At 56.4% G+C, this 27966-nt stretch overlaps 1 protein-coding gene across 1 annotated transcript in view; it reads left to right on the top strand.

Annotated features, from left to right (window-relative positions):
- The window catches only part of ITPKB (inositol-trisphosphate 3-kinase B), a 103086-nt gene extending 75434 nt beyond the window's left edge, over positions 1-27652 (top strand). Inside the window, exons 2-7 of the mRNA XM_061382407.1 lie at positions 13364-13463; positions 14696-14909; positions 19610-19814; positions 21859-21960; positions 23532-23603; positions 24472-27652. Of these exons, the coding sequence (XP_061238391.1) occupies positions 13364-13463; positions 14696-14909; positions 19610-19814; positions 21859-21960; positions 23532-23603; positions 24472-24687 (909 nt within the window). The 3' untranslated portion in view covers positions 24688-27652. The remainder of the gene's footprint in view (positions 1-13363; positions 13464-14695; positions 14910-19609; positions 19815-21858; positions 21961-23531; positions 23604-24471) is intronic.
- Positions 27653-27966: the final 314 nt, after the last annotated feature.

Genomic DNA, 27966 nt, shown 5'->3' with positions numbered 1-27966 from the left:
TGCTTCTTCTGTAGCAGGCACTGCATAGAGAGACTTTAATCCTGAAAATAACCCTGCCAGGTAGGTGGTATTCCCATTTTAAAAATAAGGAGGAAACTGAAGCTCAGAGAGGTTTGGTAACTTGCCTAATACAACCAGCCAGGAATAACAGGATCTAAACCTGGGTTTATCTGGCTATAATGGTACATGTTACAGATGACCAATGAAGCAGCCTAGCAGAGGGATGGACAGCTTGGACCCTGAAGCCAGACTGCCTGGGTTCAAATCTTAGCTTTGCCAGTTACCATTTGTAATTGGGCAAGTTGCGTTCTTGGGCAAGTTGCTTAATCTGTTTCTCAGTTTCCCCATCTGTAAAATGGGCTAATGAAATGACCTAGGTGACAGGTTGAGATACTTGTATTATGTATACGTAATACTTACAAAGCATTTAGCATTGTGTCTAGCTGTAGTAAACACTCGAGCACACATGCATGCATGCTCAGTCATATCTGACTCTTTGCAACCCCATGGACTGTAGCCCCCCAGCCTCCTCTGTCCATGGGATTTTCTGGGGAAGAGTACTGGAGTGGGTTGCCATTTCCTCCTCCAGGGGATCTTCTCCACCCAGGGATCGAACTAGCATCTCCTGTGTCTCCCGCGTTGGCAGGAGGATTCTTTTGCCACTGCCTGCCCAGAAGCTGAGAAGGAGGGTCTGGGCTGAAGGAGGTCTGTTGGAGCTGTGGTTGTCCTGACTGGTCCCTGTGAGGAAGTGGCTCTGGGAGGGGCACTGGGGGTACTCAGCCTTCAGTGCCAATTGTCTGTTGACCAGTAAAGACCTCAGTAAATTTCCACCCTCTGCAACTTGGCCTTGTTTTTTGCATTTTAACCAAAGTAAAAATAAAATCTCTGGGGAGGGGTGGACGAGGCGACGGGAGGGAAGGGACCTGTGTGTTGCGGGGCGGCCCCCACCAGCTGGGCAGGGCCCCGGGTGCCCTTTCCCAGAGGAAAGGCTGAACCTTTCTGTCCTGTGAGCTTTGTCCACTAGGAAGTCAGCTGCTAGAAGCTGCTACCCCCACCCCCAGGGCTCTTCCCCGGCCCCCTGACCACTCCCTGCTTCCTGCAATTGTTGGCTCCCCCAGGCCTCTGCTTCTGCGGCCCCACAGACTCCTGGTGGGAGAGGTGGGCTAGGCCCCTGCGCACCAAAGCATTTCCTATGCTTTCAGCTGCTTCCCCCTCCCCGTCTTGCCTCTTTCCTCTAGCGCTCCATTATTTTTAGTTCTTAAGAGGATGAAGTCCAGGAGGGAGGAGGAAGGAGGAGCCAAGCCCGTGACCTTCTCAATCAGAGAGGGAGCATTTGCTGGGGCTGCCTGGTAGGGAGTGTTCGGAGCATTTCCATTTTGGGTGAAGGATACCTCCATTCCTGGGTAACAGCAACAACAAAAAAGGCTGATTTGGCAAGATTGTAAGCCCCTTGATTGCCAGCTCCTGTAAAGTTAGGAAGAGGGGAGGAGGGTGGATCTGAAAGAATTATTGGTAGAAGTGCTTTCTTCATGAACCAGAGTGAAAGAACATCCTCCAGACCCTGATGAGTGTGTGTGAAAAGGCCCCTGGGTCCGGCTCCGCTGTGCTGGAGCCTGGCGGTGTGTAGTGAACCCCAGGCAGATTGGACAGGAAATCCCCATAAGTATGCCCCCTGGAGATGTCTCTGGAAAGATCCAAGCTCAAGCATGTGAGTGTAAAGAGGTAGGAGCTGGTTTAGATCTGTTTCAGGTCCTATGGGACTTCCCCAGTGGCTCAGTGGTAAAGAATCTGCCTTCAGTGCAGGAGCCACAGGAGACGCAGGTTCGATCCCTGGGTCAGGAAGATCCCGTGGGGGAGGGCACTGCAACCCACTCCAGTATTCTTGCCTGGAGTATCCCATGGACAGAGGAGCTTGGCGGGCTACAGTCCATAGGGCTGCAAAGAATCGGACACGACTGAAGCGACTTAGCATGCGTGCATGTAGTTCCTAAGAGGTGGGATATAGCAGAGCCTCAGCCCTTGCCGTGTGGCTGGGTCTGTAAACTTTGCTCATCCGTCACATGGCTGGTTGTATCGTACTCCACTCTGTCCAGCCTGGGGCGCATCTAGCAATGAGAGGACACACTCCCGGTTCTCCAGAAGCATACCCTCTGATGGGAGACACAGTACAGCCCAAAAGAATCCCTCTCAAAGAAGCTCTCAAAACCTATCCTGCTAGGAGGAGGCTTCCTGGAATGGTGTGTCGCTGGTCTAAGCTTTATGGAGAAGATAGGGCCGGCTCACAGATTCTAGCACTGTCGGCTGGAGCCACAGGTCAAATGTGGATCAAGGAAAGGAGGACAGAAAGCTTTGCAGGCAGAGCACCTGCATGGGCGAGGACCTGGGGCTGGAGCAGTTGTGGGACGAGAAGATGGCCCAGGGGAATCAGAGAGGGCGGTGAGGAGCCTGAGTGTAGGCAAGGAGGGTGCACAGGCATCTGGGGCGGCCGCGTGTGCCTGTGGGGCCTTGATCCTGCCTGCAGGTGTTAGGAAGTGCTCGCTGGGACCTGCCCTGGCCAGCTGGGCCTGGGCAGCCTTGTCAGGCAGGGACTCTGGGTGATGGTCGAGGAGGGAGAGTGGCCGTGAGGGCCGACCCCTGTGTGCCACACCAGGTACTACCCTTTTCCCCGAATCTGGGCTTCCGGTTGCAACAAGACAAAGGCCATTGCTCAGGAGAGAACAGCTGGGCCACTGCTCAGGGTTTTCCTGGCTTTGGCTAGAACATGCCACTAGGAGCTGACCGACTGAGGTGGACATCCCTCAGAGAGGGCCAGGCCAAGCTGCACACTCCCGTCGGGAGCCCTGGGTCCTGAGCAGCTCCTGCCCTCCAGACCCGGAGCAGAGCAGCCCTTGAAACTGACCAGGAGTGGGGAGGACAGAGCACTCCCCCTGAGAACACGGAGCCAGAGCCCACCTCTCGAGTGCACAGGAACCAGGGGGTCCGGGCCTGCTGAGGCTGGTGAGGACCCGCTGTTCTCGTTCTCCAGCCCTAGAGCAGCCGTTGGTTCTGGGGGAGGTGCTCCACCCACCCCACCCCTCAGCGTGATTCTCACCCTCTGCTGTGGGTTTTTTGCAGGACAGGTGAGGAAAGGGCATGCCAGGCACAGCCCCTGTGAAAGGTGTTCTGAACCACCCAGCATGTGGGAACATCATGTAGGGGCGGGAGCGGGGTACAGATTAAACTCAGCACTACTCGGATCTTTCTCAAAAAGTGTTTTTGCATTTGGCTTTTAGGGGAGTTTTCTTGTTTGTTAAAGGAGGAAGATGGTTAGTCTTCAAATCCAGATCCTTATTTTTAGCCGGAGCTACCTGCCCTGCCAAGTCCTTGGGCTTCATTTTTCCGATCCTTGGTGTCTAGGTTTTGAAAGGCCTTCCCTCCTCCCCTCCAGGCTCCCGGCTCCCTTTGGCAGGGGCAGGTTTCGCTTTTGGCCCCAGCCAGGTTTCTAACCAGGGCTTCGGGACGGAGCTATTGAGCCAGGGGCCCCTACCTGCCTGGGCCTGCACCCAGCTGCCGTCACAGGCAGGCTCTGCCAGGGCGAATACAATGAACAAAGTTGGCTGGCCTCAGCTCTGCAGCCTGGGAGAAGCACAGGCTTTTCCCCAGCGGAGGAAAGAATGATCACTAGGGAAACCCAAGCTGCTTTTTTAGAAAGACCAAAAGAAGAAAAGAAAGAAGAAAAACGCATTTTTTCCAAACAAGGACAACTCAATGCTTTTCTCTCAGACTTCTGCAAGAGCAGGACAAAGGCACTGACACAGAGCGAACCTCCCGGGGCAGGGGCGTCTTCACCCGCTCTCAGTGCTTTGTCACTGCCTTCCCGCAGTGTCAGGGAGGCTGTTCTGGGAACAGCTTGGAAAGGAGGGCAAGGCAGGTCTTTATTCAGACCCACTCCATCTGAAAGGTCACTCTTCTGACAAAGCACTTGCTGTTTATCCGAGACTATTTTTTAACTGGAGGAGAGACGATGGGGGCCCAGTTATCCTGTTGGCTGAAACAAAACAAGATCCTTGGAGCACACCAGGAAGCTGTGTGACCTTGGGCAAGTTACTTAACCTCTCTGAACATGTTTCACCATTTGCATAATGGTGATAACTGGATGCATGTAGTGAGTGAGGATTACATGAAATATTAGCATGGTACCTAGTGACATGTTAGGCATTTAATAGGTGATTTCTCTGCCTCTTTTCCCAGACAAGCCAGGTTATCATCACTAACCAACACACATATGCACAGGCATACTTGTATGCACACGTGTGCAGCAAGGCAAAGGATTTTGGCAGTATTGCTTTGGAGAGACATGGGATACAGAGATAATTTCCCTTTTCTGATATTTTAGAGATTTCCCTTCATCTCTTTCACTCAGGGGAAAAAAAAAAAAAAGGATACTCTTTATAATTATCTGAAAATAAAAATTAGCCGGGTGATCTACTTAAATGAAAAGGGAAGTGCTGGAGGAGACAGTAGCATATTAAGGGAACAACTCAGGTGAGAAAGGGGTTAAGGAGAGTGTGTAAACCCCAGTACAAAATGAAATCCGTTCAGCAGGCCCACTGTTTATTATTTTCTTCACTGGAGCCTAGCAGAGTTACACATGTGTGAAATGGGGTTCTTTGGGAAGCTCTTCTTTCTCTTTTTAGCAATGTTACTGACTTTCTGAACCAGAAACTGCTGTCAAGACACCTGGGCGCTGGCCACCTCTGCTGTCCCTGAGTCATGGAGCTCGGAGGCCATGGGAGCCTCCCTGCGGGTTCCCAGCTGCCTCGAACATCCAAAGGGAAGCGTTGTAAGCAATTAATCACACAATTAGCTCATCTTCTTGCCACTGGCAATGATTGACCCTCTAGAAGTGCCCGACGGATTTTTTGCCAGTCTCTTACGCCTTGGAGGAGAAAACCATTCAATTTTTTTAAAAAAGGAAAAAAAGATAAAAGCTTGTACACAGAAGTACAAAGTGAACATCTAAGGTTCACCTGTTCAATGACCGTATACAGAGCACCCATGTATATATGTTACCGCTTCTTCAGTTCTCTCTCTAACCTGGTGGGGTGGCCAGTGGGAGGTTATCATGCCCAGTTTACAGATGAGAACACTGAGGCAGGAGAGTTCAAAGACTTGATCACAGCTGCAGCTGGGAAGCGGCAGAGCAAGGGATCATTCTAGCTCCAAAACCTAGGTTGTGTGCCTTCTGGAAACAAAATCCAATGCTGTGGCCTGCCTCAGAGAAAGAGGACTTTGGACAGACTCGAGGTGGAGGGGGGGAGTACAGAGAATCTGCAGGGCGGAAACGCTGCAGGCCTGGCAGGGCCAGCGGGAAGGGAAGCTGCAGAAAGGCTGGCTGCCGTGGACGAAGTGGGGTTGTGAGGAGCTGTCTTGAAGAGGCCTGCTTGTCGGAGACAGTCCAGGCTCCGCTGGGGCTGTTAGGAGGGGAGCAGAGCCCGCAGAGGCCTGCAGCTTCATCTCGCTTTGAGCGATTTTGACCAGGTTCCTGATGGGTGACGTTGGATGTGGTCGCCCTCCTGCTGAGCCATGGGGGACCCCTCACAGCTGCAGGCCTCGCTAATGGTGGTGACCTCTCCGGGGACCCTCTCAGCAAGCACTGGCTGAGTATCTGGTGGGGCCAGGTGCAGGGGCTCCTGGGTCTCTGGAGGGTTATACTCACCCAGAGCAGAAGTGGGGAGCAGGTGTGCCCAGAGCACCTTGGGAGCACCCTGCTCAAACAGAGGAAGGGCTTCTGGGGAAAGGGGTCTCTGAGCTGCCTAGGGGTTAGCAGAGTCCTTTGCCTCTGTACCCATGCTTGTGAAAAATCCCTGGTGGCTGAAAGTGTTGAGGGCGGGTAGGGAGGGATTTAAGGAGCCAGGAGTTGCCTGGAGAATCTCAACAGTCCTGAGAGAAGGTGTGTTTGTGTGTGTGTATGCTTAGTGGCTCAGTCGTGTCTGACTCTTTGTGACCCTATGACTGTAGCCCTCCAGGCTCCTCTGTCCATGAGATTCTTCAGGTAACTGGAGTGGGTTGCCATTCCCTTCTCCAGGGGATCTTCCCAACCCAGGGATTGAATCCAGGTCTCCTGCATTGCAGGCAGATTATTCACCATCTGAGCCACCAGCAAGGCCCAAAGGTGTGTTTAGTGAGCTGCAGATGCCGCCTTGTGTGGGTGGGGGAGGGGCACCAGGCCCGGAAACCTCCTACTACGTGTGAGGCAGTCCTCTAGCAAAGGGGCGTCTGCACCCCCAGGACACTACCCCTTTTTCCTCCACCCATCCCAACTTTTGTGGAGAGACACAGCGTTGGTTTGGAGGGGCAGGCGGTGGCTCGAAAGAAGACAGGAAGCAGGCCCCGGAGGGCAGTGTGGGCTGAGCTGAGGAGAAGATGGTATTGACCCTGGGCAGCCCGCCCTCCTGTTGTGAGGGCTGGATCGGCTCCGACGCCACTGCCGGGCCCACTCCCTACTCAGTGGACGAGAAAGAGGTCACGAGCAAGGGCAGAGCAAGGCCAGGCCCTGAGGAACGTGCAGAGGGTGAATGAGGGGGCAGCTGAGGACATCATTCCCCTTCTGCGATTTTTGGGGTGTACTACTGGGAGCCCCCCAAGGAGAACCTTAAGCACCTTCAGTCTCCAGCCCTCCCCTCCCAGCAGTCTGTGGTCATCGGCAGAGAGGGAGTAAGTCAGGAGCCGAAAGGCCTTGCAACCCCCGAGTCACCTGCTGCCACTTAGCAGCAGGGCTCTTTTCCACCCTGGGGGCAGGGCCGGCTTCCCAGGGGAGTGAGAGCATGCAGCCCCTGAGGGCCCTCAAAGGGGCCCCACGCTTGGTGCATGCCGTGCCTCCCCATCCTGATATTCTTAACAAGTTCTGGGCCTGGGGCCCGAATTTTGCTTTGCTCTGGGCCCTGTGTATCATGCAGCCGATCCTGACAGCAGTTGAAGCATCCTGTGGGTAGGGTGGCTGGAGGCCCCCTCACGCCCTAGCCTCGGCTCCGGATCCCTGCTTTCCTGCCTTCGTCTTTCTCCTCATCTCCACCAGTCCTTTTTGCCTGTTTGATGGCCCAGCTTTGAGGTCATCCGTTTAGTCCTTTCATTTGTCTTAAGGCAATGTTCCACGCAGCACGAGGCAGATAACTGGTTGGGGGAGCCATCCGGAAGGCGGCGTTTGCCCAGGAGCCATTAGCATCATTGGGAAGCTTGGAGTCTGGTTAAGATAAACACAGAATCAGAGACGCTGCCCAGGCTTCCTCCCTGGGGCCCCGGCAGCCCCATCGGCCAGTGGATCGTTTCCGCGTTGGGCTCTCAAGGGCTCTGGGTGATTCGAGTCCAGGCCAGAGTGGGGGTGAGGAGCAGCTTTCCTGGCCAGGGCTACCCCGGGCACTCTGAGGCTCCATGTGCTGGGTGGAGGGGTCGCCTCTAGAGAGTAAACTCACATCTGCCCTGAGGCCTGGAATCTTCAGGCAAAGATGCGGAGGGAAAAGTGAGACAGAATGTGTTAGTCCCCAAGCCTTCCAAAAGCACCTAGTGGCTGGAGAGGGCTCTGCTCATGCTTGCCAAGTTCTGAAACTCCCTTTCCGGGTGACTTCTGTCACCTCAAGCTTGAAGAGGGTTGGGGTTTTGTTGTTGTTGGGTGTTTTTGTTTTTTTTTTTCTCCCGCTGCAATCCCTCTCTCCACATTCTCTGAATATTTGAGCTCCCGTCAAGTCAGGTATGAAGGGAGGGAACCAGCCAGAGCAGTGTCAGAGCACCACATATCTCTTGAATCTTAAAGGACCAGCCTCTGCCCGCTGGGGCTGGCTGTTTTCTGATCCTCCTGAACTACTCTGAGTGCATTAGGGTTCTGCGCCTTTTCCCGTGCAGCCAGAGTAGAGAACAAGACCCCACCTCTCACAGAGCAAGGTCAGGGCTGTAGCAAACGTCAGCAGAAGGTCCTCCTGTCCTGCATGCAGGTAAGAAAACAGAGCAAAACCCAGACCAGTGCTTATTTAGCCCAGGCGTGCAGGCAGTCATCTAGGGATCTGTGGAGCCAGGTGGTCCAAGCCTACGAAAAACCTTACTTGCGGTCTGCACTTGACTTACATCCAGCACAGAATCAAGGTGAGAGATGTGCACCTCCGCCCCACCCCCCGCCCCCCTGCCATCCTGCTTGACAGGCCATCAGCTTCGTGGGGCTTGCTTTCCCCTTGGAATGCCACCCAAGAACATCCCCAGTGCAGGATCCCAGCCACAGTCTAGGAACGATTGGTCTGATCTGACTCATGGGCGAGCCCAGTGTCACCTGGTGGCTAAGCTGGAAGTGGTTCCTGCCCAGCTCCAGAGTGAGACCTGTCTGGGGTTTTGGTGGTCAGTCGTGGAGCATCTCCCAAAGACTCTGGGCCCCTCTGCTGAAGAAGCAGCCTGAACACCTCTTCCCTCTGAGCAGCGTCGTGCCCTGGCTGCCCAGGGGAACTGCCGTGAAGAACCGTCCTTCCCGCCCGGTTTTCTGTCCCCGTCACCTCGTCCAGCATGCTCTGGGCTGGGAGGGGCCCTGCTTGTGGATAGACACCGCTGTTGGTATCTTGGTGTGGGGTTCCCAGGATGAACTGGCACCTGCGGCTGGGGGGGAGAGTGGAATGACTGGGAAGCAATTCAACTGGTAAGATTCTTCATTTTCCAGAGGTGGACTCCTGTCCACCATGGGGCTCTTTGAAGATGAGAAATGCGGCCGTAAAGGGCCCAGCCCAGCTCCTGTCACATAGTGAGAGCCCATAAGCGATGAGTCAGTGCTGAGGGAGGCTGGCGCCCATCCTGTTGCACGTCTAGGGAAATGAGCCCTCCTGGTGAGATGACAGACGATGCCAGCTTGCAGGCAGTTTCTGAGAGCCATCCCCTTTGCTCTGTCATGCTCAGCAGACTGGAGGGGAACACCCCAGCTTATCCATTTAGTTAAGCCGGTTCCACACCTGCATGTGAGTAAGGAGTACATCAGAGCTGAGCTTGCCTGAGTCAGGTAGCCGACTCCTCAGATTGACATGTGAGGATCCTGCCGCCCAGAGAGGTCAAGGGGGCGTGTCAGCCAGGTGGAGCTTCGGGGGCATTCCAGGGAGGGTCAGCGGAGGGTGTCCAGATAGCCCTGGTGACTGGGAGGTGATGGAGGACCGGAGCCAGCGAGATCAGCAGGCAGCCAGTGCTGCCCTGGAGGAGGGACCAGGCACCCTCGGCCACACCACTTTCAAGGCCTGTGAGGGCTGCCTGTGTGTCTGACATAGCTGGGCTCAAGAAGCTTGAGACCTGGGGCTGTGGTCTGATTCCAGTGGCTGACGCTCTTGAGGCTCTCCCCGGATAGAAAAGATGATCTCCTCCTCAAGATGGAATTCTTCCAGATTGTCGGGCTGTTCTCCTGTCTTGCTGGCTTCCTGTCTTGGGTCGGGGCAGAGGCTTGGCCTCCACTTCTGAGAACTGTGGCTTCCTCCAGCGAGGGGCTCGGAGGGAGAATGCTAGCCCCCACCTGCCTTCTGGAACTGGCTGCCTGGGACATGGCTTCTACCTGGAGCAGGTGGTCCCTGGATGGGTGCTGGGGTCTCCGGCATCATCATAGGCGAACCGATTCTCTGTGACCTCCCACCTTTCTGTTTCTCTCCACTTCTATGGGCTAGGGGTCGGGGGCCATGATCACCCTGCAGCCTCCTTTCCTGGGCCTGGACTGGGATCTGCTTTTCTGTTTAGTGTTTGGCAGCGACCTTAGGCACGGCCTGGGTGCTGCTATTTAAAACCACAGGAAAATCCCCTGCGTGCTGCTGCCAGCGCAGTTGAGAAATCCCCTGGTGTGCACACCCGGCCCAGTGGAATATTCCACCTTGGAAGGGGCGGGCTCTCTGGCCTTGGCCACGTGGGGCCCATTTTCACGTTGAAGAATTGCTTCCTTGTGGAGGAGGTGTGGGAAAAGGGAAGCTACCCAGAAAAAGGTCTCGTTTACTCAGAGCTCGGCCATTCTGGGAGGCTCTTGGGTCCCATAAGCCATTGGAGGACCCCTGCCCTGGAGCACCCTTCTCCTTTTCAGACCCCTGGACCTAGAGGTTTCACAGCTCAGATGCCTCCGCTGGGCTGGACCTGGCTTTTCTCAGCCAGCATCAGTTCCCTCCTGCCTCCTGCATCCCAGGCCCCCTGCCCAGTGGGTCCCAGTGGGTCCTCAAAGAGCTGCATCCCAACTGGGTGGGTCTGGCCCAGCCCCAGCTCGATGGCCTTTATTCTTTAGTAAACTTATCTCCAGACTGACTATTCCTGGGGTGACTTCAAGGACACTCTTCCTTGAACTCAGACCACTAAGACTCTTCTACAAACACCTCTGTGCCCTGTGAGCTCCTAATGGCTTTACCTCCTGGGACCAAAGGAAGCTATGTGTTATTCCCATTTTACAGGTAAGATAATAAGGCCTCAGGAAGGGTCCTACATGTCCCAGGTCAGTGAGGAGTGGATGGAGCCAGGACTCAGGCCCAGGGCAGCCTGTCTCCCCCAGACCGCAGTCCCCTGAGTCCAACCATTTCAGCCTGGCATCCAGAGCCGGTCTTGCCTACTCGCGCTTATCAACCACTGCTTCCAGCTCTCGTTCCCACCACACATGGCCCAGTTGCTCTAAACCCCGGTCCTGAGCCTCTGTTCCCACAGGCCCTGCTGCCTGCAGGAGTCTTCTGCCCCCTCGAGTCTGCCCTCAGACCGCCTCTGGGGGTCAGCCTTCCTTCCCAGCAGGCCTCAGGCATCACCCCACCCCCAGCCCCACCCCGGCAGCCGACACTCCTCCCTGGGTCTTCTGCTGTCACTACATCTGCAAATCGGGGCCTCTCGTCTTTCTCTGAGGGGCCCTTGATCTTGGAATGTGAGAGGGGTTGTTTTTCAGAGTTCTAGAGTGTCCACATTGAGAAGGTGATGGCACCCCACTCCAATACTCTAGCCTGGAAAAAATCCCATGGACGGAGGAGCCTGGTAGGCTGCAGTCCATGGGGTTGCGAAGAGTCGGACATGACTGAGCGACTTCACTTTCACTTTTCATTTTCATGCATTGGAGAAGGAAATGGCAACCCACTCCAGTGTTCTTGCCTGGGGAATCCCAGAGATGAGGGAGCCTGGTGGGCTGCCGTCTATGGGGTTGCACAGAATCGGACACGACTGAAGTGACTTAGGAGCAGCAGCAGCAGCAGAGTGTCCACAGGACCAAAGAGCTTGGGGGACCAGTTGTCCATCTCTCCCTAGACAGATGAGAAAACTGAGGCCCCAAGAGGGTTTGTGAAGAAGGGCAGTGTGGGGGGACTTCCCTGGTGGTCCAGTGGTTAAGAACCCAACTCTCAGTATGAGAGATGCAGGTTCAATCCCTGGTCAGGGAACTAAGATCCCACATGCCATGGAGCAACTAAGCCTGCAAGGCCAAAAACAAACAAAAGTCAGTGTGGGTTTAGTTGACCTCTTATGGGGGAGTGGTATAGGACGGGGTCAGCTTAGCCCTGGTTGGAGAACACTGTACCTTCCCCCGCCTCCAACCTGGCTCTGAACCTGTCGGATCCTCGTTCCCTCTGAGCTCTGTTGCAGGAGTGTGATCAGAAGATGGTGACCACTATGCGCTTTGCTTTTGGACCCACCTAAACGTCTTCCCCCTGGTTCGAACACACCATCACTTGATTGGTTGTCTCATGTAACTAGATTTTCCCATTGCTGCCCTCATGCATTGTCTGCCCTGAGTATTTATGCAGCCTTCTGGGTCTTAGATAAGAAACACTGGCTTTCCTTAGCCTTCTTTGGTGATCTCCATCAGAAAGACCTAGAAAAAACACCCTTGTCGATGAGGCCAGCCCTTTGTCATGTGGCCTGGCAGAGCACTGCCCTCACTTAAGGATAGAGTAGGTCTTGACGGTAGAGCGAGGGTTTCTGGGATGGGGCAAACATTGCCAGGTTCATGTAGGGAAGAATTTTTCTCCTTAAACAGATTTTAACTTGAAAACTTGATGACAGAAGTAGCTGAGTCTCACCACGGAGAAAAAAACAAAGGAGACCAATTTAACCTTGATTTACCCTTGGGGAGTCCATTCAGCATGCTTTGGGTGGCTGCTGGTAGACGGTTCAGGACAGGAAAGGAGAAGCTGCCTCTCCAGGGTGCCCTGTCCAGGCAGGACCCCCTCTTCTGCAGAATTCCCAGCTTCCCCTTCCCAGCACAGAGTCTTGGGTTTACTGTCTGTGGTTTTGCTGGTTCAGGGATCCACTTCTCAGGAACTTGAAATGCTTCTCAGTTCACTTCTCATCACCTGCTTCAGGGGCTCAAGACACTTGATCTTCATGTCTACAACCCATTCTTATTAAAGTTCACTTAGGGATATTTTTATACAGAGAAATGTTTATTGCTGGGGATAAAAAGGATTTTTTAAAAAAGTAGTCATGTAGGTGAGGGTTTAAATGTTGCTGTGTTACTTACTTGTCTGAGGCTGGGATTCTGCAAATCGAAACGACAATGATTACCATGCTTGCTGAGAAAATAAAGTAAGGTGCTCAATAAAGGTTAGTTCTCTTTTCTGCCCAAGGAGCCCCTCCTATACACACACACACACACACACACACACACACACACAGTTTTTATTTAAGAAACGTCCTGAGAAGGAGAAGTACAGTGGAGAGGGAGTCTCACAGGCATGCTTGCAAGCCTCAAAGACTTGCTTGCAAGTCTCAAAGCCTTGGTGGCACTGCAGTCCCTGGGGAATTCCCTTTAAAGTCTCCTCACGCCTCTCATAGGCAAGAGCTGCCTCTGCTGCCACTGCCTGTGCCAGTGCAGAGTGAGATGGCACGCTGCCACGGGGCGACCATAACCTCTCTGGTCTTCCCCTTACAAGCCCTTGCTGTTGGGATGAGAGAGGTCATTTTCCAGAGTCCTAGAGTGTCCACTGATCCAAAGAGCATGGGTACCAACTAAACCCTCCCTAGACAGATGAAACTGAAGGCCCGAGAGGGGCACGAAGAAGGGCAGTGTGGGTTTAGCTGTCCCCTGACAGGGGCATGGCATGGGATGGGCTCAGCCCTGGATAGAGAACCTCTGCCTACCCTGCCCTCTGTTCTGAGTGCGTCGGAGCCTGTCCCCTTGACTCGAGGTGTTTTGCTCAGCCTGTTTGTACAAAGGGGCAAAGCCCCCTAGATATATGCCACATAGATGTTGGAGGCGAGGACCTCGGAGGCTAGGTCCTCAGAGGCTAGGTCCTCAGAGCTGCCTGCTTTGTGGGCGTGGCACTCACCTGTCGTCCTGTGGCCAGAGCTTACCTGGCTTTGAATTCATCCTAACCAGAAAGTAGCAGTTCTGCTTCTAACGTTGAGTTTTTCGTTTGCTTGTTTCTAGAGCAAATCATGGAGGAAAATAAAAAACATGGTGCACTGGTCTCCCTTTGTCATGTCCTTCAAGAAGAAGTATCCCTGGATCCAGCTGGCAGGACACGCAGGTAGCTGCAGCTCTCCCGGGACGTCTGGCTCTGGGGAGGTGACCAGCACATGTCGGGGGCGGCCCTGGATATTGCGGGAGTTCAAGGTTCCGAACAGAGATGCTTTCCAAGAGAAGGGCCCTAACACTACCTTGAAAATGCACATGACAATCGCCCTCTCCATACTGCGTCACCCCTTCACAGATCACACACCTCTCCGCCTTCAGTCTCTGTCTCTTTCGATCTCTTTCTTTCGATCTTTCATTTTAACTCAATAAAACAAAATCATCCGTCTTTTTAGCTCGCCTGCCGTTTGTCCCCCTGGACAAAGAGACAAAGCTAAGTGCTTCCCCAAGTGCCTGTTGTATGCTCCCCTCACCGTGCTCCTCGGGGTAACAGCGTGAATGCAGATACAGTGTCTGCCCCAGAGGAGACTCGTAGCTGGTGGGAGAGACGGCAGGTCACTCCACGAGTGTTAGACGGTGGGAGTGCTGGCTGCAGTGGCCAGGCCCTTGGCTAGCCATGAGGTCTCCAGGTGGCCCTCAGTGACAGGGGAGGGCATCTAGAGCTGTCTAGCCCACTAGCCACGGCCCTTTGTCATGCATCATCCTTTGTAATGATGATCCATCCATCATCAGGGGGGTTTTCAGCCGCTGCCTGTGGACTTCAGGGCAGCACAAGGTCTGACGTTTTTTTATATCCTCGACAACATTGGCCTAGCTCAAGGCAGGCCGATGGACACCCTTCCTCAGTACTTGCCTGAGGGTGTGGCTCAGAAGTGTGGGGTCCACACTTCTCTGCCGGTTTCCCTGTCCTGGCACTAAGTCCCATCTTATCAGGGCTTCTCCACTGAGAGTGGAGACACCTTCGTGGCTGGGAAGGGTCAATGGTGGGGTGGGAGGTAGGAATCACATAAAGGGGGGTGCATAGGTCCTGCCCAGACCTCTACTAGCCTTGCTCACCCTCCAGCTGTGAGCACTGCTCTGCTTCCAACTTCAGAGGAGGAGCCTGGGGTCTGGGAATTCAGGGAACCAGCCCAGAGTTGCCGTCTAGGTGTGGGGGAGACTGGGACTTGCCCCCACTCCCCTTAAAGGGCTCGTTCCGCCAGCAGAGACCTGGGCACATCCTGAGCCCTGTGCTTAGCCAACCCCACAGCATCCCGTGATGGAGGGGCGTGTGTGCCAGGGGGGAAAGGTCAGGGCGGGGAGGGCCCGGGCCAGAGACCCAGGGTCTCCTCCCACCTCGCTCCGCAGGGAGCTTCAAGGCGGCTGCCAACGGCAGGATCCTGAAGAAGCACTGTGAGTCGGAGCAGCGCTGCCTGGACAGGCTGATGGCCGACGTGCTGAAGCCCTTCGTGCCTGCCTACCACGGGGACGTGGTCAAGGACGGGGAGCGCTACAACCAGATGGACGACCTGCTGGCTGACTTCGACTCGCCGTGTGTGATGGACTGCAAGATGGGCGTCAGGTGAGCCAGGCTTCTGGGGTGGGGCCGCCCACTCCTTGGCACCCAGCTGGCTGGCAGCAGATACTGGGCAGGGCGGCGCTCAGGGATCCCAGGAGGCAGGGGCTTTCTGGGGGTCCCTGAGGCCTCGTGTGTGCGAGGACGGGCCAGAGGTCTGGGTGGACCCCACCCCGGTCATCTCGCATATGTGCGGAGGGGACAGGAAAGCTGGCTCTGCTCAGGACGACCTCTTTCCTTCTCCAGTGAGCCAGGGACCCAGGGGACCTGGAGGAGTGCGGAGCCTCCCCATGGAGAGGGCTGCCCATTTGGTCAGGTGGGATTGCTAGTGTGAGCAGCGGGGGCGGCTTCCTGTTGCATGGGTCACAAGGGGGGCACCTGGAGTAGAGGCTCCTCTTCTCCCATTCTCCCACTCCTGCCACCTGCCCCCATGCTGGTGAGTGGGAAGAAGGAACTGGTCAGTAGATTGTGTTGATATGCCAAAAGACTCAAGCCTGCCATAAGGGAGCAATGGAGAAGGAAGTCCAGGGGCACAAGAGGTCCTGACAACAGGCACCAGCTTGCTGCCTTCTGGACTGGGGCTGGTGGTGGCCCCAGCCTGGCAGCTGCGTGTTCCCGGGTCAGGGGCAGGACATATGGCCAGATGGGTATGTGGGCAGCCTGTATGTGGAGTTGGGTCCCGCCACCTGACCCCAGACCCTGCCCCGACAGGAGACAGGAGGAGTGGGCTGGAGGAGACAGGGCGGTGAGCAGAGCCCAGAGGGCCTGAGACCTGGCTGCCGGCCCTTCTTTGCTAGTCGGGTTTTCCTCATCTCTCAGACTCTGAACATTTCATCTCAGGAGTCACCGAGTAGCTCCTTCTCCCCAGCAGGGCAGCGGGTGGGGAAGTCCCCGCAGGCCTCAGAGAGCCACCCAGCTGCAGGTGCCGAGAGGAGGCGGCCAGACGCCGGCTCCTCCATCCCGCCCGCTGCTCGCTGGGGAGACCAGGCTCCCAGCCGCAGAGCTCACAGCTGGAGCCTGTGTTTGCTTTGGATGGTTTAAGCAGTTTTACTTCTTAAAAGAGGAGATTGAGAAAGAGGAGTGTGTGTGAGAGTGTGTGTGCACGCGTGCGTGCGTGCAGGAGAGAAGCAGGCAAGCCGGTCAGTTTTCTTTCCCTCTTCATTCCTCCTGGGAGTTGTGTCATAAAATCAGACCCTGCAGGCTGGCTCACTGTGTCCCCTTGGCATTGCCCCGAGGGCGGGGACGAAGGGGTGGGTAAGTATAGGTCCCAGTCTTTGCTCTGGCACTGTCCCCAGCCTCCCAGCCTTCTCCTCCCTCCATCCAGGGGTCTCACCATCTCCAGCCCACCGGGGAGGAAACAGAACATCCCTCCAGCCACCACTTAGCCACTGCTCTTCTCCAGAGTCTTAATTTCTGTGCCTGGAAGGCACTCGCGTGATGCACTAGGAAGTACCTCTCAAGGGGAGACACATAAAAATTCTGATGGCTGTACAGTCAGACCACGGCCAAAATAAGCACACCCCGTGGGAAGAACGTGTGGCCAGTCAGTCCCAAAAGGCTGTGTGTGCCCGTCTGTTCCCTGGCAGGCTGTGGGGGACAGGAGCCGCCCCCTCTCACCAGGGCTGCCCCCTCCCTCTGCCACCTGTCCCATTGCACACAGGGCTCTCGGGAGCCACCAGGAGGGCTGGGGCACAGTTAGCTCAGTCCTGGGCAGAGCTTGGAGACTGAGAGTGTGGGCAAGTGAGGGCCCGAGTGGAGGGAAAGGGAAAGGTCTCTCCCAAACCAGTCCCCCTCCAGCCCCACCTTCCCTGTCTCGTGGGTCCTGAGTGTGGAGGGCCCTTCTGTGCTCCGAGTGTTGAGGACCTCTTACAGCCATCCTGGCAGATGGGCCTCAGGCCAGTCTGGGGCAGAAGCCCTTTGCCACCAGAGGCTAAGGGACTCACCAGGGCCACGCAGCCAGACAAACACACCGCCCACCTCTGCCGCAGGCCTCTGACTGCCAGTCTAGCCTGGGCTGCAGCTTGGCCCTGCCCAGGGGCTCTGTGGTTGTCAGAGGGAGGAGGCTGGAGCTGGGGCCACCACAGACCCTGAATCCCCAGCAGGAGGGGCTCAGACTCATCACAGACTTGTCACTGTGATGGAAGGACGGATCAGCAGACTGAGCCTTAGCCGCGGTGGAGCCCGAGGAACGGGTGATGGAGGCAACTGTGGTGTCCTAACAAGGGGCGTTCTTGGGACCCCGGTTCCACAAGGACATCGGCCTGCTTTGCTCTAGGGAGTTTCCTTCGATTTCACCTGTAACTCTGTGTCTGGAGAATCAGGAGTGTCTTCCTGATGTTCGGGCCAGAGACTGGCAGGCGGAGACCCAGCTGCCTGTGGCACCTCTGCCCTTGTGGAAGCGGGTTAGAGAGGGCGGTGGGAGTGGGTGGCTTTGGTGTGTCACCTGTTGGCTCGCCACGGGCCGGCTGCCTTCCTGAGAGGAGCCCTCCCTCTGCTTCATCTTGTGGCTTCGCCCCTTGGCCTCTGCTCCTCCACGTGACATGGAGGCGTGACCTTCCTGCGGGGGTGGGCTAGGTGGGCTGGGCCAGTGTCAGGACACCCTCAGTGGACCCCTGACCCCACCACCCGGCCCGTGACCCTTGTGGGCATTTGCCCAGCCCCTTTCCTCCCTGGAAGGTGAGCAACTCTGCCCAGATTGAACTGCGCAGGTCCCTTTTTGAAGAAAGCCCTGTGTGGAAAGGGATTTGACATTGAGGCTTGCTTCCTGTTTAAGGAGTTACTGAGAAATCTTTGCAGAAGTGCACCCATCCACCCGCCCTGCAGGCCCCTGCAGTGCACTCAGGAGCATTGGGATGGCAGCCCCTTCCACACCGCACACACAAATACACGCAAATACACACACGGGTCAGCACGACACAAGTCCACACAGAAGCCTCCTGCCCACAGCCTCTGCCCTGAAGCTCTCAGCATCACTGACCTGGTTCTGTACACAGTGGTGTTTGTGTGCATGGGCGTATGTATGTGTGCATGGTGTATGTATGCATGCGTGTGTGTGTAGAGGGCACAACCAAGGCAGACCACCTCCTATGGTCTTCATCATTCCCTGTGCTGTGCTTAGTCACTCAGTCATGTCCCACTCTTTGCGACCCCATGGACTATTATAGCCCGCCAGGCTCCTCTGTCCATGGGATTCTCCAGGCAAGAATTCTGGAGTGGGTTGCCATGCCCTCCTGTAGGGGATCTTCCCAACCCAGGGATCAAACCCAGGTGTCCCACATTGCAGTGGATTCTTTACCGTCTAAGCCACCAGGGAAGCCCAAGAATACTAGAGTGGGCAGCCTATCCCTTCTCCAGAGGAATTTCCTGACCCAAGAATCAAACCAGGCTCTCCTGCATTGCAGTCAGATTCTTTACGGTCTGAGCTACCCAGGAAGCCCTCATCACTCTGGAAGGTCCTAAATGACCAGACCCAAGTTCACACCCAAAGATTTGCTTCTTTCAAGAGTTGGTCCAGTGGTTCTGGAAACTTTTTAATAGATTTAGATTTGACTAGTGTTTTCTGGGTCCCGCACTGGCAGGTTGGAGGTGTGGTGGGTGGCTGTGGAGCAAAGTCCCCGGGGACAGACGGTGAATGGAGGCCGGGTTGGTTGTCACAGGCCACTGTGTGGGCAATGCCCACCCACACTGGCCTGGGGAGAAAACTTCCCTCTATTCAACTGACGCTGCAGATTTCTGTCTCAGGAAGGGTCACAGACAGCAGCTGAGCTCGTTGTGGGGGGTGACGGGGAGTTTGAAATAGGAGCAGGGAGGAGGGTGGGTGTCTGATGTGCAACAGTGGGGTGACTCACCCCATTGGCCCTGGGGGTCAGGGAGGTGGCCTGGGGCCAGGAATTCAGTGCCAGGCTGCCCAGAGTCTGTACCGTCCCTGCTTCTGCTATGTCCGCTGGTTTCTAGGGGACCCCTGCCAGCTGGGCCTGCAGGCTTCATCCCCGCCCCGCCCCCGACACCTGTGCAGAGGGCGCGGTGGTAAAACAGTTTGCTTAACTGTGTCTTCTCAAGGCCTGGTGTCTGAGAGGCAGGAAGAGCCCAACATGTCTCTTCTGTAGCAAAACGGAGCCCCGAGGCTCCCCTCTCCTCCCCACCATCATGCTTCTCCCTCCAGCACTGTAGCTCCTTCGGAGACCGCCTTCTGGCCTGGCCTTTTTACTCAAGAAGGTGTTCCCTCTTCAGAGAGAGGCCTCAGGATCACCAGGGAGATGGACAGGGTAGAGGGACAGAACATGCTCCCAGACCCATACAATTTCTGGCTTCCTAAGCCCTCGCTTCTTGGGAGGGTCCCAGGCAGATGTGGGGGGTTGGGAAGCTGGGCTCTGAATGGACCTGCCTTCAGCCCCCTCCCCATCCTTACCCCAGCAGGACGAGCTCCCAAGCTGCCCTGCCTCCTCCTCCCCTGCTGGTCCTGTGAGCTTCCCCGAGAAGGAAGAGCTCCTTGGACTTTGTCAGGCCTTCCCAGTGGTCCCGGAATGAAGTTGCCCCTGTTAGGCAAGGCTGCCCCCGGTCTCTGTCAAGAGCCAACCCCAGCCCAACCCAACATGTGCCCGCCCTGGGTGAGCCTGGCTTGGCCAAGCTGACTGCAGCCCTTGGGCAAGGTGTCAGTGGGCCTTGGTCCAGCCGGCGGCCCTCATGTGGCCTCCCTTCCCTCCTAGGACCTACCTGGAGGAGGAGCTCACCAAGGCCCGGAAGAAGCCCAGCCTCCGGAAAGACATGTACCAGAAGATGATTGAGGTGGACCCAGAGGCCCCGACCGAGGAGGAGAAAGCCCAGCGGGCCGTGACCAAGCCACGGTACATGCAGTGGAGGGAAACCATCAGCTCCACGGCCACCCTCGGGTTCAGGATTGAGGGCATCAAGGTGAGGACGGCCAGGTGGGGCCTGAAGCTGCCTGAGCCGCCCAGCTCCTGGATGGGAAAGGACTGGGTCCTTGGATTCCACCAACATTCACCCCAGGGGTCCTTCAGAGACTGTAAGATTCCTCCCGGTATAGAGCCAGGGCACGGGCAGCCAGCGTTTGGGGAAACTGGCCTTCTCCTTGGTCTGAGGTGGGGTGGCCATGGAGGGAGCTGGGGCCTCGGAGCAGGGGTGCCTTCTAGCTCTGCCCAGCAGTAAGCGCTCTGCCAATGACCCTGCCTTCAGTCCAGACCATGCCTGGCATTGAGTACCCACACAGCAGGGCCCTGCCTGGATGCCAGGGCTGGGACCTGGCTCATTCTGCCCAGGGTCCCAGAATGAGGACTTTCAGTGAGATGCAGGCAAGGGAGGGAGCCCGCTAGCTGCTTTGACATCCGAGTCGTCTGCCCAGGTGGGCAGGACTAGGCACTGCTCTGTCCGGGTCACCAAACACCTCTGGGGAGCCTGCACTGAGGCCACCCCTCAACTTCCAGGCCACCTCATTCTCCTTTCTTTCCCCTTCACTCATTTGAGTAGGGCCTGAGAATGCTCTCCCCAGAGCCAGGCTCCCAGACGCCGCCTTTGCTGTCGGATCTGGGCGTCTGCTCAGACGTGCGTTTCGTCCCAAGCAGCATGGTGTGAGGTGCTGGCCCCTCGGTCTCAGGCAGCCATCCCTGTCAGTGGAGGACAGTTCCTGAGCATTCTTGGGTTTCTCTTCTCTGTCCATTCTTGGCTCATGTTGGCTGGCCCTTGCCCAGAGTAGGGCATGACTCCCGAGCAAGTGAAGCCAGGGCAGCCTCCTTGCAGATGGCATTGGGTGGAAGTTTCTGCTGGGCAGTGGCCCCTGGGACAGCTGCTTTATGAGCTGAGAAAGCCACTTGCTCCTCCCCTGTCTTCTGAAATCAGCTGTTGCTGTTGTTATATGCACATCCTCTTCCTCTCAGCGCTCCTTTTCCTTTCTGGACCTGTCTGAAGCAGTCTGCTTTCCCCTTTACCTCTCTCTCCGTCTCAAGCTGGATCTTCTGGTCTGTCTGTTGTCTAGCTGTGTGGGAGCAGCCCACAGCTTCTCGAGCTCTGAGAGAAGCCAGCTGCCTTCACCAGCTCTCCACCAGCCTCTCCCCTCCCTTAGTCCAGGAAAGGCCCCCCGCAGAGACCCTCTGTGGGGTGGGGAAGGCCCAGGCCACCGCTCTCTCCCTCTGCCCAGGGTTCTTACAGAGGCAGCCACAATGCCTTAAGCTCAACTCCTGGGGTGCACAGACCCATGTCTGGGGGCTCCTAGGAGAGCCATCCTTTCTCACTCTTTGATCTTAAAGAACAGATATTCTCATAAAGGTGCTAATTAAGCCTCACGTGTTGCCTGGTCTGCCTGGAACAGACATAGCACCAGGCTTAGAAAATGGACCCATTTCGTGTGCTGGGTGGTGCTGGGAGCCGGGTGGGCTGTTAAATCTCAGCTTTCAGGGAGCCTAAGTCAGAGACCTGAAATTACAAAGGGAATCTGAATGTGGGGCAAGGGGCTTCTCTCTCCTGTGGGAAGCAAGGGCGTCCCTGGGCAGCAGGGAGCTTCTGGCACCCAGGTTCCACGGTGCCGACACCCCGGGCCTCTATGGGCAGCAGAGGCCCGTGCAGCTCCCTCAGAGCCCCACTGCTCGCACTCGGGACCCTCAGGATGGGCAGCTCTCACGGCCCTGCTCCCCCAGCTTGGCCCAGGTGCCCCTCAGGCTTCCAGGCCTCCCTGATGCCCTTCCTCTCTCTGAGACTCTGGTGCCACCCGCTGCCTCTCCTCAGCCAGGGCCCAGGTCAGGCGCCCCTCTGCTGTGCTGTCCCACTAACCGCCCCGTGCCTGGTCAGTCCAGCGCCTGCCTCCTGGTGCTGCATGCGGGCGCCTCACTGCCTGGGGGTCAATTTGGGGCTCCTGGCTCTGAAGCATGGGGTGGGGGAATGAGTGCAGTGCCCACCTGCGGGCTGTCTGCTGAACTGCCTCCCGGGTGGGTGTCATTCTTTTCAGAAAGAAGACGGCTCTGTGAACCGGGACTTCAAGAAGACCAAAACAAGGGAGCAGGTGATTGAGGCCTTCAGAGAATTCACTAAAGGAAACCCAAACATCCTGGTGAGTCGGGTGCCCCTGGCAAAGGGGGCTGGGCCCTCTCTGGGGGTGCTTGCCCAGCCCAAGACTGAGCAGTGGTACCCATGCAGAAAACCATGGCCCCGAACTTCTGCTTGGAAGGTGGAGAGGGAGATGCTGTGGTTGTCAGCCTGTCAGTGGGTGAACATGTGCTTGTTTTTTCCTTTCGTCAGAAACTCAGCTCCCCAGAACGTCTCCATCCCCTTCAGAGCAGCCCTTTCCAGAACTGTATTCCTCTAGCGCCACCCCCCCCACCCCACCCACCGCCTGCCAGGTATTACACCAAGTGCTCACCAAACCTTCAGAGCAGCCGCCTGCAGCGGCTGCTCAGCATCCTTGTCCCCATTTTACAGATGAGGAGACTGAGTGGTCAAGGGCACACAGCAAGGAAAGCAGGGGAGCTGGGGCTCACACCCAGGGGCCTGGCAGCCTGCTGGTCTCTGCACTTCTAGGCCTGGCCACCCCTCCACTAGGCTGAGACTGAGGGAGGGAAGTGTGCGGGGGACAGAAGGTGAGATGTCACATCACCCTCTCCAGCAAGAACTGACAGGCTCTCTGAGCCTGGAGGTGTGGGTGGCATAAGTTCGTGACAGATGACTTCAGTTGCTGTAGGCAGGCTGGACAGATGCTCTGAGCACTGGGATCATGTGAGGTAGGGCGTGTTGAGCCCCCACACCCTGAGGACAGGGCACCCTGTGACAATCAGGGCCTTGACTACACCAGGGAGGTGGGCCCTGGAGCCCTCCTGAGAGGCACCTTCTCCTGCATGGGCTCGCCAGGACTGCTGAGCAGGAGGGCTGGACCCAGACAGCCCTTCTCCAAGGAGACTCAGCACCGGCTGGTACTGGGCAGTCTCCCTCCTGCCTTTTCCAGCCGAGAGACTTCAGTCTATGGTAAGAGCTAGGCTTCAGTCATGGGACAGATGCCCCAGCTCAGCAGAGCTGCTTCAGAGTGCACGGTGCCCGCGCCTGGCCAAGAGGGGTTTATTCCTGGCGCTGAGCCCCAGGCTGGCGCTGCTGCACATGGGCGTCGGGGGGACCCTGTGTGCTTGTGTGCGACGGGCTTCCCTTCTTGCAGCCCCCCGGGAGGGTGGATGCCCCAGAGCCAGCACAGCTCTGCGGAGAAGCCACTGGCAGAGAGATTTGTGGCTTTGGCTCTTTTATGCTGTTCTTTTCAAAAGTTCAGGGCAGTGAAGTTTGTGTCAGGAAGTTCGCACCATGGCAACCGGGCCCCTGGGTGCTGCCTCCACACTGCTGGCATTCCAGAATAGACTTAACCCCTGTGCGAGGGGCTCCTGGACTGACTCCCGTCCACCCCAGCACCTCCTGTCACGAAGCAGTGTGGAGTAGAGGGAGCGTGGGACCAGGGCCTCAGCTGCCATGCCTTCATGGGTCTCAGTTTCTTCATTTCTAGATGAGGAGCTTGAAATTATCAGAGTGCTAGGACCCTCTCATGGTGACAGTCAGTGACTTTTAACAAGGTAAACGACACCTAACCTCACCACACCACCCCCCACCCCGATATATTTAAAAATCCCGGCATCTTTCTGTTCCCAGATTGCCTACCGGGACCGGCTGAAGGACATTCGGGCCACCCTGGAAATCTCTCCCTTCTTCAAGTGCCATGAGGTAGGTGTCAGGCGTTTGTCCTCAGGGGTGGAGACCTGTGCTCTGTGTGGTGGCCCATGACCTTGGGGCGCCTTCCTGAGTTGTGGGCCTGTCCCCCACGCTAACAGACCTGCTCCCGAAGCCCGAGGGCCGTCCTTAGGCTGACTGCAGCCGGGTCAGGCCCCTCACTCCACCCGGGAACCACACTGCAGCCATCTGCCAGGCTCCCCGGACGGCCACGGGGGCTGTGAGCTGTGGTCCTGTCACCCTCTCCTCCCTCTCCCTCCCGACCACGGGGGCTCCTCCGTTCTGAGTGGCTGTGGCAGGACTTGTGTCTCCTATGCCCGAGGGTCTCTGAGCTGCTGGAGTAGCCAAGAAGCCCTCCATCACCACTCCAAGATCCTCAGGAAGGGCAGGCAGAGCTCAGGGTACCACTCTGGAGCAGGGCTCCTGCTTTCCTCTGCAGGCAGAGGGCAGCACGCAGGGAGCCTGAGAGAGAGAGAATTTGGGGATTGACAGCAGTACCCGGAGGGGTTCGTAAGACCCTGACTTGCTGGGGAGCCCAGGCCCACGTACGAGCACGCACACACGCGCACACACACACACACACACAGGGTCTACCATCCTGGACATTCCTCCCTGGCTCTGTTCACACTGTGGGTGGTCTCGTTCTGGATCCCATGTACTCTGCCCTGGGCGTGGCCACCCTCTTGGGCTCTGCTGCCCAGGAGAGAATGGGGGAATGGAGCCGTGGGCTCTGGGCCTCACCTGAGTGCAGCTCTGCCCACTTCACACTGAGGTCTCCGGCTTTCCCGAGCCTGGTCTGCAGCAGGGTGAGGTCAGGGTAGGGCCTGGCCCTTCCCAGCCTCATCCCCTTTCTCCCCTCCAGGTCATCGGCAGCTCCCTCCTCTTCATCCACGACAAGAAGGAACAGGCCAAGGTGTGGATGATCGACTTTGGGAAAACCACGCCCCTGCCTGAGGGCCAGACCCTGCAGCACGACGTCCCATGGCAGGAAGGGAACCGGGAGGACGGTTATCTCTCGGGCCTGAACAACCTCATTGACATCCTGACGGAAATGTGCCCCAGTGCCCCGCTCGCCTGAGGCCACCCTCCGCCCCACCTCACCACCGCCCTGGCCTCTTCTCGCCCTTGCTTTCCTTCTCCTTCTGAATTTTCCCTTCACTCCCCAACTGGGTGCAAGCCCCAGAACTGACCCTCCCGATCGATCGGCACTACAGAACACTTTGTAGAAGGGATGAGATTTTCTAGTTACTTCCTAATTGAAGGGCTCGAAGCCGGGGTTTCCACTTTCTTTGTCAGTAGGATCTCCTACTAGCAGAGAAATACCCAAACCCAGGCTTGGCCACCTGCTGGGAGGCCAGTTGGGGTTTAGAGCTGGGGGGAGGCTCAGGCAGCCATGGAGTTCCTGGCTCCAGAGGGGACCCTAACAGAAGAGCACCCCAGCCTCTGGGCAGGTTACCTGTGGGGGCCTGCTGCCCCCTGGTGGCTGGTCCCGGTGATGGCACTGTTAGGTGGGGCCCACTTCTGCCTTACCCTTTGGGGATGGGCTGACTGTTGCTCTGGACGTGGGGACCTGCTGCCAGGCTTTCTGGTATTTGGGGCACAAAACCATGTCGGCCATGAGTAAAAGACTCTGCTTATCAGCCGAGGGACTCCCAGAGATGCCCTGGTGGCCTTTGTAGGTCTGCCAAAGCAGGGACCCCTCCCATTGGGTATTGAAACACCCCAGCACTGGGATAGACCCAGGATCCAAAAGTCCCAGATCCAACTTGACTGTGCTCTTGACATTGAGCTTCCTGGGAGGGCACAGGCAGGAGCTTTGTTCTTCCTTCTGTGGTCTTGGCATGAATTCAGGGGGACACTCTGCAAACCTGAGCTTTCAGAGATGTCCTCTGACCCCCAGGGCCTTCCACCTGTGCCTCCCACTCCCCTCCTTACTTTGAGCAGTCCTGAGGGCTGGATGGCAGTGGGCCAGAGCCCAGGCAGCCCCAAGGGAAGAAAGAACCTGCAGAGGACGCTCCTGTCCTCTCACCTCCCCACTTCCTAGTGCCAGCTGGTCCCCCTGATACACACCCAGGGCTCTCACAAAACCCAGAGTGTCCATCAGTTAGGGGGCAGAGCCTCAGGCCAGCGCTGAGCAAGGAGGAAGCAGGACATTGGCTCACTGGCATAATTTTCCCCCTGAAATAGCAGCCTGGAGGGCTTAGACCAATTTCCCAAATGTGCTGTGGGCAGCTTCCAGAATATGTGGAAGATGCCAGGCATCTCTTCCTGGGGTTACTAGGTGGTTTGAAGATTCATAGGGAACCACTTGTAAGCCTTATTTTAGTTGTAAAACAAGTAGGTCTGTATTATTGAGAAGGATGTAAATCTTGCATGACTTTTAAAGAACAAAACTCCAGCTCTGCGGCCGTTTGGTGCTGTGGCCCAGGTGCTGCTGCAGGAGGTTGGACCCATGGCTCTGCAGGGAGATACTCCAGGGACACATGGAGTGGATGTGTCCCCAGGTGTGTGTGCCTGGAGGACCAGTCCACAGGGAGGGCTTCCTGGGCTGCCCGCCATCACCCCAGGGTCTCTGGGGGAACTGTCAACTTGCCCACGTGACTTACGTTTCCCTTTCCATCCTGAGTGAGTGACAGTTGGTGGGGGCGGAGGGTGGGACACACGAGGATGTGTAAGTACAGATTTTAAAAAAGGAAATCACTTTTCAACTTCCTGGCTCTTGTTCAAAACAGCAGTGAGCTCCCGTGTGGGCTGACTTGCTAAAGGTCACACCCCCGCCCGGCTGAGCACTAGAGAGCTCGTGACACCACCTGACCCTAGAAGCCAGAAGCGCCAAAGTCAGCTCGGGGTCTGGGAGCTGTGGTCAGCTGGGTCAGAAGGGACCCCAGGGGTCTCTGCTGCAACTGTCTGGGGGGGTCTGGGACATCATGAATTCAGATGTAAAGCCCCACTAGGGGCTGGTCGAGTTACCCTCATTCTATCTATGAAAAAAAGTTTGCTAAAGCAAAATAATGCTATGAACAAAAACTACAGGGGACCAGCTTAACCAATTGAAGAGAACAAACTTTCCAAGCACTTTAAGCAGACGCCAGTTGTTTGCAAACAGTGTGCTAATATACAAGTGATTTGTTCATTAAAGGTGCCCCAGAGGGCCTCCCCTTGGCAATTCTTTGCTTTGGGTGACAAGTGTATACCTGAATGGTAGAAAGTGGTATCTCTGTGGGGTTATTCTATTACTTAGGGGTTTGAGGGGTTTGTATTTCCTGTGCTACTTCTCCTGCACACCTCCTTTCTCGCACCCCATTCCCCCCGCTGTCCCCCACTCCTCCGTTGTCCAAGCGGGCTGATGGATCCTGGAATGGGATTCAGGCAGTCTGGAAACCTCCCCCAGCCAGCCCGGTCCAGGTGGGGACCCCCTGGGCCCTGGCCCTGCAGGTGTCAGGAGGGAGGGCCGAGGTGTGCACACCTGCACACACGTGAGTGGGTGGCCCCGTGGGGCTCCTGGGGTTCAGCACTGCTCAGCAGTGGAGGGGGGTTCTCAACTGCTTGTCCCAAATGTGCTTTTAGTATCATGTAAGAGGTTTTTAAGTTATATTTATTTTGTGGGTTTTTCAATTGCACAAAACACTAAGTCTGAGAGGCCGGATGCTATTTCTCCTTTAAAGCTCTGCCTTCTTTCTGAACGTCTTTTCCCACCCAGTGGAAAGAGCCCGGATGTAGCCTTGGCCACTGCCCCCCTCCCCTCCCCACTCCCCATGGACTCTTTCCACCGCTAGCTGTATTTAGCTTTGAGTTTCTCTGCGTCTGGCCAACCCCCATGTGTATATAACCCAGGCCCTTGCTTGGGAAGAAGCAAGGTGCTCACCCCCTGCCAGTGCCTTTTTCTGGAGAAGAAGACTCCCCCGGGTGTTCTCCTTCCCTCTGCACCCCTCTCCTCGCCACACCTTTGGAGAAAACTGAGCTGTTACAGACCCCTGCAGCGTGCCTGTCAAACAGACTTTACACGCCCTGTACCTTCGTGAATAAAGGCCCTGGAGACCATGGTGCTGGGCGCCATCTGTGTGCTGTCCTTCCCACCCCACGTCCTTGAGGGGTGTCTGTGGGCGGGGGCAAGGGTATCTTTGTAAGTTGGAGGATCCAGTGGGGCTATGATAACTCCCAGGTGTGTGGGTCAGATTGGGTAATATTTTAATCGGCAAAGGGTTTTAAACACTTTTCAAAACTCTTTTCTACTCTTCCCATGAAAACTTCACATAGTATCTCAGGGACGAAGCCACAGTCTGCTCCCCCCCTGGAGCTGGCAGAGCTGCCAGCAGCCTTTGCTTATGCAGCCTGGCTCTGGGTGCTCACGTCTCTA

The sequence above is a fragment of the Bos javanicus genome, chromosome 16, assembly GCF_032452875.1.
Source record: "Bos javanicus breed banteng chromosome 16, ARS-OSU_banteng_1.0, whole genome shotgun sequence".
NCBI classification, from domain to species: domain Eukaryota; kingdom Metazoa; phylum Chordata; class Mammalia; order Artiodactyla; family Bovidae; genus Bos; species Bos javanicus.
The sequence above is the reverse complement of the archived record's forward strand: the minus strand, read 5'-3'. Positions and strand labels throughout refer to the sequence as shown.